Genomic DNA, 13341 nt, shown 5'->3' with positions numbered 1-13341 from the left:
TATCTTTTACTTTTCACTGATTTTCAATAAAAAGAAATGCTTGTTAGTTCAGGAATGCTTGGCATTTTATTTTCATGAATGATAAGTGCGTCTAGAAAAGCAGAATATTGTGATTAACAAAAAGCTCTAACCAATCATGAAACGGTCAAAACTAGCAACTCACTGTATCTTTTACTTTTCACTGATTTTCAATAAAAAGAAATGCTTGTTAGTTCAGGAATGCTTGGCATTTTATTTTCATGAATGATAAGTGCGTCTAGAAAAGCAGAATATTGTGATTAACAAAAAGCTCTAACCAATCATGAAACGGTCAAAACTAGCAACTCACTGTATCTTTTACTTTTCACTGATTTTCAATAAAAAGAAATGCTTGTTAGTTCAGGAATGCTTGGCATTTTATTTTCATGAATGATAAGTGCGTCTAGAAAAGCAGAATATTGTGATTAACAAAAAGCTCTAACCAATCATGAAACGGTCAAAACTAGCAACTCACTGTATCTTTTACTTTTCACTGATTTTCAATCAAAAGAAATGCTTGTTATTTCAGGAATGCTTGGCATTTTATTTTCATGAATGATAAGTGCGTCTAGAAAAGCAGAATATTGTGATTAACAAAAAGCTCTAACCAATCATGAAACGGTCAAAACTAGCAACTCACTGTATCTTTTACTTTTCACTGATTTTCAATCAAAAGAAATGCTTGTTATTTCAGGAATGCTTGGCATTTTATTTTCATGAATGATAAGTGCGTCTAGAAAAGCAGAATATTGTGATTAACAAAAAGCTCTAACCAATCATGAAACGGTCAAAACTAGCAACTCACTGTATCTTTTACTTTTCACTGATTTTCAATCAAAAGAAATGCTTGTTATTTCAGGAATGCTTGGCATTTTATTTTCATGAATGATAAGTGCGTCTAGAAAAGCAGAATATTGTGATTAACAAAAAGCTCTAACCAATCATGAAACGGTCAAAACTAGCAACTCACTGTATCTTTTACTTTTCACTGATTTTCAATCAAAAGAAATGCTTGTTATTTCAGGAATGCTTGGCATTTTATTTTCATGAATGATAAGTGCGTCTAGAAAAGCAGAATATTGTGATTAACAAAAAGCTCTAACCAATCATGAAACGGTCAAAACTAGCAACTCACTGTATCTTTTACTTTTCACTGATTTTCAATCAAAAGAAATGCTTGTTATTTCAGGAATGCTTGGCATTTTATTTTCATGAATGATAAGTGCGTCTAGAAAAGCAGAATATTGTGATTAACAAAAAGCTCTAACCAATCATGAAACGGTCAAAACTAGCAACTCACTGTATCTTTTACTTTTCACTGATTTTCAATCAAAAGAAATGCTTGTTATTTCAGGAATGCTTGGCATTTTATTTTCATGAATGATAAGTGCGTCTAGAAAAGCAGAATATTGTGATTAACAAAAAGCTCTAACCAATCATGAAACGGTCAAAACTAGCAACTCACTGTATCTTTTACTTTTCACTGATTTTCAATCAAAAGAAATGCTTGTTATTTCAGGAATGCTTGGCATTTTATTTTCATGAATGATAAGTGCGTCTAGAAAAGCAGAATATTGTGATTAACAAAAAGCTCTAACCAATCATGAAACGGTCAAAACTAGCAACTCACTGTATCTTTTACTTTTCACTGATTTTCAATCAAAAGAAATGCTTGTTATTTCAGGAATGCTTGGCATTTTATTTTCATGAATGATAAGTGCGTCTAGAAAAGCAGAATATTGTGATTAACAAAAAGCTCTAACCAATCATGAAACGGTCAAAACTAGCAACTCACTGTATCTTTTACTTTTCACTGATTTTCAATCAAAAGAAATGCTTGTTATTTCAGGAATGCTTGGCATTTTATTTTCATGAATGATAAGTGCGTCTAGAAAAGCAGAATATTGTGATTAACAAAAAGCTCTAACCAATCATGAAACGGTCAAAACTAGCAACTCACTGTATCTTTTACTTTTCACTGATTTTCAATCAAAAGAAATGCTTGTTATTTCAGGAATGCTTGGCATTTTATTTTCATGAATGATAAGTGCGTCTAGAAAAGCAGAATATTGTGATTAACAAAAAGCTCTAACCAATCATGAAACGGTCAAAACTAGCAACTCACTGTATCTTTTACTTTTCACTGATTTTCAATCAAAAGAAATGCTTGTTATTTCAGGAATGCTTGGCATTTTATTTTCATGAATGATAAGTGCGTCTAGAAAAGCAGAATATTGTGATTAACAAAAAGCTCTAACCAATCATGAAACGGTCAAAACTAGCAACTCACTGTATCTTTTACTTTTCACTGATTTTCAATCAAAAGAAATGCTTGTTATTTCAGGAATGCTTGGCATTTTATTTTCATGAATGATAAGTGCGTCTAGAAAAGCAGAATATTGTGATTAACAAAAAGCTCTAACCAATCATGAAACGGTCAAAACTAGCAACTCACTGTATCTTTTACTTTTCACTGATTTTCAATCAAAAGAAATGCTTGTTATTTCAGGAATGCTTGGCATTTTATTTTCATGAATGATAAGTGCGTCTAGAAAAGCAGAATATTGTGATTAACAAAAAGCTCTAACCAATCATGAAACGGTCAAAACTAGCAACTCACTGTATCTTTTACTTTTCACTGATTTTCAATCAAAAGAAATGCTTGTTATTTCAGGAATGCTTGGCATTTTATTTTCATGAATGATAAGTGCGTCTAGAAAAGCAGAATATTGCGATTAACAAAAAGCACTAGCCAATCGGGAAACGGTCAAAACTAGCAACTCTTTGTATCTTTTACTTTTCACTGATTTTCAATAAAAAGAAATGCTTGTTATTTCAGGAATGCTTGGCATTTTATTTTCAGGAACGATAAGTGAGCCTACAAAAGCAGAATATTGTGGTTAACAGAAAGCACTAACCAATCGGAATATGGTCATAATTAGCAACGTTCAGTCACTTTTATTTTTCACGGATTTTCAATAATAATGTTTCTTATTTCAGGAATGCTTGGTATTTTGTTTTCAGGATTTATTCTTAAAGTCATTTCGAGTGGAATAGACCCACTGTCAAACATACTGGAAAGAATAAAAATTTCCAGATAGGCTGTCGTATACACTGTCAAGAAAATATTTTCAGATAGACTGCCATCTGTACTGGCTTGAAAAAAATTTCAGATAGACAGCCATATATACTTGAAAGAAAAAAAATGGTCAGATAGACTGTTCCCCCATTAATGAAAAATGTCCCTGCCGAAAGTAGAACTAATTCAGCCAACCTTTCAAGTTTATATTTAAATAATTTGGCTGAAGATTTAAGGCCAAAAATTCGTTAGAAATTAAAGTAAACCTAATAACGTAAATGCAAATGTTTAGCATGGTTGAAGAAAGAAAGGTTAAAAATAGATTTTGATGTTCAGTTGTTCAACACTGGTTATACACTTATACACTAGTTACAGTTATACACTTGCATTAAAATAAAAAGTTAGCCCTTACATTTGTTGACAATAGAAATATAGTCAAACCAAGCTATAGTGAACATGGTTTGAAGTGAACTTCCGGATATAGTGAACGAAATGCTCGCTCCCTTGCCTTGCTATACACATATACAGTCGAACTCGTTTATAACGAGCACAAAGGGACCGTAACATTGTACTCGTTAAATCCGAGTGCTCGTAATAAACAGGTCCTTAAGGCAGGCTTGCAACCAGAAAAGGGGGGGGGCTTGGGAAGTCAAATGATTGAGTTTACTTAAAATTTAAATAATACTTACGTACTTTAATTACATTAATTAATTTAATTAAATACTTTTCCTAATTTAATGACAATTAACCGCCCCCCCCCAACCAACAAAAAATTTCTAGTTGCGCCAGTTTTAAACGAAAGAAACAATAAACGGAAAGAAAAATAAAGAAAAGATTCTTACCAAAACATCTATTTTTTTCATTAATCTACATATTTAAAATAGTTTGTTAGCTTACGTTGAACTCGTTCCCTGTCTCTTTCAATTAAGTTTCAGTTCGCGTTTTTTTTATTTTTTTTTTATTTCGAGCGCATTTCTTATCATTTTAAAAAAAAGATGAGAGAGAAAGACTAGAAAGTTGAGAAAAAAGAATGCAAGACAGAAAAATATTGCTCGCTAAAACCGGGTCTTGCTCGTTAAAAGCGACTTCTGTTCCATAGACTTAACATTGATCCAACCAAATATTCTCGTTTCCCTCGTTCAATCCGAGTTCTCGTTAAATCCGAGCTCGTTATAAACGAGTTCGACTGTAATAATATTTTTTGTGGATATAGTGAACTAAACGAAGAGAGAAAACTGGATATTACGAACTTTTTTTCTGTCTTCAACTGATTTTTTCTTCATTCTTTGGTAATTTTGGAAATTTCGACATAAAATACATATGACAGATTTTTGAAACTATCTAGTGTAGCTATAAGTATTTTTTCCTCTTTGCTTCTTCTATCTCAGTTTCCCACCCCTAAATAAAGGCCTTTCCTAAATTTTTTGTACGCAAGACGAAGAGTAATAAAAAATAAAAGTTAACACATTTTTTGTTACTATATATTGTTTTTTAATCATTTTTGTATTTCCTTTTATTGGTCATTTATTTAAATAATGTATAGTAAAAGGGAACAGTTCGGAAAAATTTGTTAAAATTGTTTGCAGAACGGATATAGTGAACACCCGGTTATAGTGAACCAAATTTTCGGTCCCTTAAAAGTTCACTATAGCGGGGTTTTCCTGTATTTGCATTTACTCTACATGAAATTGCATTAAAACTAATTGACTGATTCTTTGTTTAGAAAGGGATTAGGAAAGATTAAATTTATGAAATAATAAGGACATTTAAAACCTAGGAAATATATAATGCTTATTGTGGCATCACAATTATGTAACTCAAATAATTTTTATTTTCCTTAGCTCAATTTCCTGTGATGAAACAGGAAATTAAGTTGCTGAGTGCCACGCTGTCTGATATTTCTACATTCAAGATAATATTTAAAAATGCTATACAGTATGTTGGTTATCTAACTTAAAACATGCCCTATAAAAATGGAAAGAGGATGTCTTATGCGATCGGAAAGTTACATAGTTTATTTATAATAGTTTGGGAGGTAGCGTTGAGAAAATGTTTTCCGTTTAAAAGTATTTATGTTTTCTATATAAAGAGCTTATGACAAGTACGTCATAAGTTACTTTTTCACGTCACACTGTTCCTTAACACTTTGACACAAATAAGACACCGGTGTCCCTTTTATATATTTTTCCTGGCGCTCTATTTACAAGCAAAAATATATTTTGGTACTTTTTAATTATTAAAAACGGTCTAATAGTTATTAATAGAAATCTTTTAGATTATCAGAAATATATTTTTACTAAAATATAAAATCTAAAAAAAGTAGAAAGAAAAGAAAAAAAGTCACACATTTATCAATAACTGATTTTGTAAATTAAAGAAATTCCAATTATGAGTAACTGTTTCTCTTAGATCTAAATAACGGCAATTAAGTGTAAATTTTAAAAAAATTTGTTAGGAAGTGAGCCATGCTTGGAAGATTTTACCTTTAATGCAGAAAAAGATCCCGGTGTGTCATGCTGCATTTCATAACCATAAATATTTAAAATGCTGAATATAATATTTTTTACCTATTTTCACCTAAATTAATACAAAAAAATTTAAAAAGTATGAAAAATATGTTTAATATAAATTCTATGTAAAAGGCTCAATGGACAGGGCACGTGACTCCTCAATATTATGCCAAAATGAACATTTTTCCGGAATTGATTGCGTAATTAAAAAAAAGTTTTAATAACTGAAAAATTAAGATTCTTACATGCACTATTCCCTTTTTTCATTTAAATCTTTTCCCGCTTATTATTTTTTACTTAGTATGGTTTCTATACACAGTTAGGCTTAGTTTGGATTTACCAAAGATAAAAGGTCACTTTTAAAAAGAGATCGAAATTTTAAATTATTGACTTAAAATAATCGTCTGCTTGAAGAAACTTTTTGAGTATTTTGTTCCATGTATTAACTCGTGGGGTCTGGTAAAAGCAGCTACTTGAAAAGGCAGGTGAAGTGAATATCGTTCTATTTTTTTCAAAGGGTAAAAGGAATCGTTGATTACTAATTAAAACTTTGATAATGCACCCATTTTCTGGAATGTACTCGTCCATAAGTTTGGTTTTTCAAAACAGGATCGTTTGTTTTATTTAAAATTCGAATTTCAACACTAGTTAGAAAAAAAAATTCCCTTTAAAAATTTGATATTTTTCCATTTTTAAAAAAACTGCATTTTTCTAAGGTAAGTGAAATATTTTTATTATAAGACTACAGAAAAATTATTTAATTTAAATTGTATTGACTACATTAATGTCGAGTAAAAAAAAACAACTTTTATTTTAAAAATTTATAGTACTCATTTTTACCGGTATTCTTACTAATTTTATCTGTATAAAACATTAGTTAACCCGTTAACGGGCCCTTTATTTCCAGTAAAGGTAAATTAAAGTATTTTTGGAATTGAAATAGTTTTAAGAAGAGTAATTGATATATAAAAGAAAAGCTCATTTAGTTTATAAAAATGCCATTTTTTTGGTGGTAAATATATTTAACATGACCTATTAGGAACTTACTGACTTTTATTTTTCTTTATTTATAAAATAAATTCCTTAAATGCTACAAACTTCAAAAGAAATTATGTATTTTATAACTTTTATACGTTTTTTTAAAAGTGACAAATGGTTACCAATTTTATTCAAACTCACTTCAAGAAAGCTGAAGTTGTTGAAAAATGGAAACCTAAATTAAAAGTGGTAAAACGTGGTGGTAAGTATACTTACCACGGCCTTCAAAAGGGTTAATAGAAGTTTTGAATTCAGAAGTTGAATCAAAACAAAACAGGGCATAAATAATAATTACGGAAGGAATAACCTGGCTGATGTCAGAGAAGAAATAAAATCCTTCCCTTTAAATATAATAAATATCATAAAAAATAATTTATTTCTATTAAACTCTTTAAAAGTTAAAACTTTTATGAGAGAAACTCATTACCATACAATCATTGATACTTAAGGGGGAAATAAAAGGGTATAATAAACTATGAATATTCATAATTCAACCTGAGCTGCCACTTATCTAGCCAAATGTTTGAATTAAAATAAAGATGGAATTTCAATTTCGACATTTTTTTAGTGATAAGAATTTTGTTTATTCGACTTTTTTTTTTCCTTTGATTGTTTATTTTTAATCTTTTAAAGTTTTTATTTATTACTGTAGTGCAAACCTTATATATGAAAGCATTAAATTAAAATTGTGTCAGGGAAATACTGTTTTGAGCACAGCTCGAAAATTAAATTGCCCGACGTGAGCTTGACATGCATTTTTTACCCTTATATACCCGACCAAGCATGTAAATATTCCGCGATTTCGCAAAGTACCGATTTATTTACCCTCAAATTTTGAAGAAATCCTTGAAAGCTGCGAATTAAAGTCACCGAAGGAAATTAAAAAATTAAATCGATTATGTTTCATCAGACCTAACTATTATTGAATTTAATTATCTAAACAAGAATTTATTAAGCAAATTTAAAATTTTTTGTTTATCCAGTAATACTTATTTTTTTTAAAAAAAAATTATAGTTACATAATTCAAACACTCACATTTAGTGCCTTGTGTTAAAGTATTGACAATTTTTTTGATAATTTGATTCCTATGCGCATAAATATCAGTTGTCATAATTGTCTAAAAATCACAGTAATTAATTGTCTTCTTTTTTAAATTTATTTCTAAATAAATACTTTCTTCGTGATTTAGAATATTTTATATTTGAACTGCATGACTTTATGTCACTTACTTTAATTCATTCACTTCCTAGTGTCTATGAAAATTATATAAAAATTGCTGTCTTCTTTTAAAGTTACGTTTTCTTATATCGTTTGTTATTCTCAAAAAATGACTTTATATTTATTTCTAAACAAATACTTTGGTTTTAAAATGCCTTTCTTCTTGATTTAGAATATTTTATATTTGAATTGCATGACTTAATGTCACTTACTTTAATTCATTCACTTCCTAGTGTCTATGAAAATTATATAAAAATTGCTGTCTTCTTTTAAAGTTACGTTTTCCTATGTCGTTTGTTATCCTCAAAAAATGACTTTATATTTATTTCTAAATAAATACTTAGGTTTTAAAATGCCCTTCTTGATTTAGAATATTTTATATTTGAATTGTATGACTTAATGTCACATACTGCAATTCATTCACTCCCTAGTGTGTAGTAGTGGTGAAAATTATATAAAAATTGCTATCTTCTTTTAAAATTACGTTTTCTTATATCTTTTGTTATCTTCAAAAAATGATAATGTATCAAAATAAAGCTTCCTTCTTTTCGAAACTATAAAAGTTCATAACTTCCATATAATATGAGACAACTGAGTTTTCAAATTTATTGTTCACTTCAATCATGTTTTTGTTAATATTTTATTTCACTTTCTATTTTTAATACAATGAAATATGACATATGAAATCATCTTAAAGAAGGGTTAATTTTATTTTTTCAAAAAATACATTCCTTTCTATTTCAAGGAAACTCAAATGCAGTTATGCTTTTTCGCCAGGATATTAAAAGCTTGCGAAATGCTTGAGGGTTGTAAATTCTTTGTACAATTTAGTAAATTCAATTTTATGCACTTTTGTTTTAGCTGCGTTCACATATTTACTACAGTTTCAGTTGTTACTTTCATTTAAGTTATAAGAAATTTTTAGTAGTTTTTTTCAAACCAACATAGCAGTAAGAAATAGTTTTGTTCTGAAAGTTCAATAAGTATACATTTAGTTAATTAAATGTTCTTCATTTGATTTTGTTAACATGTTTTTTAAATGCTGTCATTTCTCTGCAGTAGATACTATGCATGTATGTTTAACGTTTAATATAAGCGAAATTGGCTTTATAACTACTTTAGAATCTCAAAAGAAATTTCAAATATGAACTGAAATAACTCCCTTTATTTATTTATTTATATAATTTATTCAAACGGTTCGCATTTTTATGTACATAGGAATTTAATGCCTTTTGTTTTCACTATAAATAATTATGTTCACATATTGACAACAGTTTCAGTAGTTACTTTCATTTAAGTTCTAAGACATTTTTAGGAGTTTTTTTTAACCAACATATCAGTAAGAAATAGTTTTGTTCTGAAAGTTCAATAAGTATACATTTAGTTAATTAAATGTTTTTCATTTGATTTTGTTAGCATGTTTTTTAATTGCTGTCATTTCTCTGCAATTGATACTATGCATGTATGTTTAGCGTTTAATATAAGCGAAATTGGCTTTATAATTACTTTAAAATCTCAAAAGAAATTTCAAATATGAACTGAAATAACTCCCTTTATTTATTTCTTTATAAAATTTATTCAAACGTTTCGCATTTTTACGTACATGGGACTTTAATGTCTTTTATTTTCACTATAAATAATTATGTTCACATATTGACAACAGTTTCAGTTGTTACTTTCATTTAAGTTATAAGACATTTTTCGTAGTTTTTTTTAACCAGTATATCAGTAAGAAATAGTTTTGTTCTAAAGATTTAATAAATACGCATTTAAATGTAATGTTTTTCATTTGAAAGTACGTTTTTTAAATGCTGTCATTTCTCTCCAGCAGATATTAAATATTTATGTTTAGCATTTAATATAAGCAAAATCGGCTTAATAATTACTTTAAAATCTCACAATATTTTTCGAATATGAGCTGAAATAACTCCCTTTATTTCTTTTTTTACATACTTTATTCAAAAGGTTCGCAACTGTTATTTAATTTATTACCCCTAGAGCCCCTGAATTAGATAGGCCGACTTATCATTTATTGTTGGAGCAAAGAGCTAACATAAGCACAGCGAATAAATATTTTCAAGTGGTAGTTCATTAATTGTAATTCTTGGTTTAATAAGTTCGATTTAGTAGATTTTAATCAACCACTATTTCTAAGCAATGCGTAGGCTTTTATAATTCACCACTTTAGAGTACTTATTACATGCGTAACATTTTTAAAAGCAAGCAAACATTGTCAACTATTTGCAAAATTTACTTCGTAGGTATTTACCGTTTTTTAAATTATTTTCGCGTGTCCCGAGCGGTTGGCGTTTCTGTACTAACATAACTAATACTAACATAACGTTAACTTGCGAACTTTTTTGCTCCAATATTGCTTGATAGGTCAGCTCTGCTAGTATAGGAGCCTTAATTACCCCTAAAGAGAATCAACCTCGTCAAGATTAAAAGTTGGCAAGTATGCCTGAGGATGATCCGAAGACACATCAGAACTTAAAAATACGACCATTCGTATTTTTAATCTTTTATGGATCTATTTAAGTTATTTATATGTAATGGTGGACAAACTTTTATTAATTCAAAATTATTGAAATATTTTCCCTTTGCACTCGAGAGGTTCACTACTGCTAAGTGTAAATTACCTGACATACTGAATATTAAAATTATTACATCTTAATGTTTATATTTTATGATTTTATAACCGGTGTTGAACAGCTGACTTAATTATGAGCTTTTGACTATCAATTTTCAACTCCGTGGTCTAGTTATTATGAAGCATTTCAATTTTATTAAAAATATTTTTTTTACTTGTTCTAAACTAAGCAAGCAGCATTTTATAACTTAGTTATTTTAGGCTTTAATTTTTACTTCCTGCAATGAAATAGGAAGTTGTAGCTGTTGAGTTGAGTGCCACGCTGTCTGATGTTTCGCTTCAAGATAAGTTTAAAAATATAGCAAACTTAGTGCTGTTCATTATCTAATGGTAAGACATGTCCTACATTATCGGATACTGGATATATATATATATATACTTGCCAACTTTTACGCATTTAGCATAAAATTTTATTTCTATATTTAAAGTGGTAGTAAAATGTATGCTTTCTACATGTTCCTTGCATTTATAAACTTATTTTATAATCTTTTTGACAACCACTACTTTTTTTGAAAAAAAAAGCATATATATTAATGTGCAATACAGATGTGGCATAACCTTTTTCAAAATACTACGTATGTTTCTGCCTAAATTGTAATTTAAATTCCGTTTTACTACCACTGGGGAAAGTCATCCTCGAAAGGATTAAAAGCTTGCAGGTATATATATATATAAATCTACATGGTTTTTACTCACCTCTACTTCTAAATAATTCAAAGCCTTATGCATACCTGCCAACTTTTAATTCCTTCGAGGATTATTTTCCCCAGTGGTAGTAAAATGAAATTTAAATTACAATTTTAGGCAGAAGAGTACGCTGTATTTTGAAAAAGTTTGTGCGGACTAGAACAACAGCATTACATATTGATATATATGCTTAATTTTTTTAAAAATAGTGGTGGTCAAAAAGATTATAAATTAAGTTTATAAATGCAAAAAATATATAGAAAGTATACATTTTACTACCACTTTAAATATAGAAATAAAATTTTTCGCCAAATGCGTAAAAGTTGGCAGGTATGCCTTATGTGATCCGCCACTGTGCTACAGTTAACTTTTTGTTGCTGACTTTTAGATATTATAGCTTTTATGTTAGGTAGTGCACGCCGAGTGGGTTTATGATAGATATATAACTCAGTATAAGAGAGTTCGACTATAACAAGTTCTGAATGACAAAGTCTAATTTTGATACAAAAAATAATAATTTTTGCTAATTTATGTTAAAACCTGGAAAGCGAAACTTCAAAATTTCTGCATATAATTTAGCTTGCAATTAAAATAAATTGCAGTGAATTGTAATTATGCAAAGAAATTTACAAACAAATTGAGACAAAAATTTTATTTTAATCATAAATCAATAGCAATAAGACGCCTTAATAGGCTCAAATTTATAATGCTTAAAAACAACACAAAAAGAAATTGTTACAAATTTTGCCATTACTGTACACAACGTCCATACATCAGTCTATTGCACATCGTTGACATCTTTCTTAAACACTTTAATTTTCTTGTCATTTTAAATTTGGGGTTTTCTCCAACGCTCTTCTGACTAGTCGAACATTGTTGTCATTCATAAACTGGAATGACAAACCCCTTATTGTCCGGTAAAGTTGAATATTTCCGGACATTTTGGACACAGGACGTTGAGAGGCAGTTGATAAGATGGTCGCTGCTACCTCTCGTTATCTTCCAATAAAGTTCGTATTGAGAAATAAGGGAACAAAAAATAACTTCGAGTTGAGAAGTATTTCTGCTGCTGCTTGTATTTCTGGCAAGCGTGACAGAAGTTCTCTCATTCGTCCAGACTGTTGAGGAAATCGATTTTCCACAAATACTCTCAAGGCAGACAAATATCTTTCTTGGATTATTTCAATCTCTCGTTGTCCTTGATAACCAGCTGGAAGAAAAATATAAGAAAGTGGAGAACGACACAAATAAAGTCTAATGATTATTATGATTTGTTAAATGATTAAGAAGAGTCTCCAAATCGCTAACTCATTTACGAATTATGATTTGAAAAAAGATCAGGAAGAGTCTCCAATCGCTAACTCATTGACGAATAATGATTTGTTAAAAGATCAGGAAGAGTCTCCAATCGCTAACTCAAGGACGAAGATTTGAAACTTATGGCTAGTGATTAGAATTAACAGACCTACAAACTTCTAAAAATTTTAACCGGAACTAAGTTTAGCATTCGATTTTCTTCGCGGCAACTTTAAGCCCATTCACAAGGCTGCTTATACCAGGAAAAAAAAGAGAAAAAAAAACAGATTATTAAACCATTCCAGCTTTAGATTTCTTAAAAATAAAAATAAAAGTATTTACTATTTTTAACTATAAATTATCCACCAATATTTGATTTCCTAAAAATAAAAGATAAAGCTTTAACTATTTTCAATTATAAATTATCCAACAATATTTGATTTCTTAAAAATAAAAGTTAAATCTTTATTTTTAATTATAAATTATCCACCAATATTTAATTTTCCCATTTTCTAAGAAATAGTCAACCATACATATTAAAACTGTTAATATCTTTTGATAGTCAAAGGTATTTCACTTTTCCTGCAAACAATGTATATGTGAACTGGTTTTACTACCATTTTTATTTCTGTTCTATGGTTTGCAAGCAGACATGCCATTCGGGAACCCTCAAAATCGGGGCTGACAACTGGCTCCGGCTATATTAGGATTCCTTTAGTAACATTCGACTTGAAATAATTTTGGCCATCATGATTTTCAAAATTCTAATAACTTTTACTATAAAAGTACTAACAAATACGAAGTTTTTTAAGTGGTAGCAAAATTGTTAAGTCATTTGGCTACA

At 29.1% G+C, this 13341-nt stretch overlaps 1 protein-coding gene across 3 annotated transcripts in view; it reads right to left on the bottom strand.

Moving 5' to 3' along the window:
- Window positions 1-11838: 11838 nt before the first annotated feature.
- LOC107455863 (hormone receptor 4) overlaps window positions 11839-13341 on the bottom strand; it is a 58513-nt gene continuing 57010 nt past the window's right edge. For all 3 annotated transcript variants that reach the window (XM_043041218.2, XM_043041217.2, XM_021144631.3), the window contains exon 7: window positions 11839-12411. In XM_043041218.2, coding sequence (XP_042897152.1) covers window positions 12197-12411 — 215 coding nt within the window. In that variant the 3' untranslated portion in view covers window positions 11839-12196. The remainder of the gene's footprint in view (window positions 12412-13341) is intronic.

The sequence above is a fragment of the Parasteatoda tepidariorum genome, chromosome X2 (genome assembly GCF_043381705.1).
Source record: "Parasteatoda tepidariorum isolate YZ-2023 chromosome X2, CAS_Ptep_4.0, whole genome shotgun sequence".
Taxonomy (NCBI): Eukaryota; Metazoa; Arthropoda; class Arachnida; order Araneae; family Theridiidae; genus Parasteatoda; species Parasteatoda tepidariorum.
This window is presented reverse-complemented; position numbering and strand designations above follow the sequence as displayed.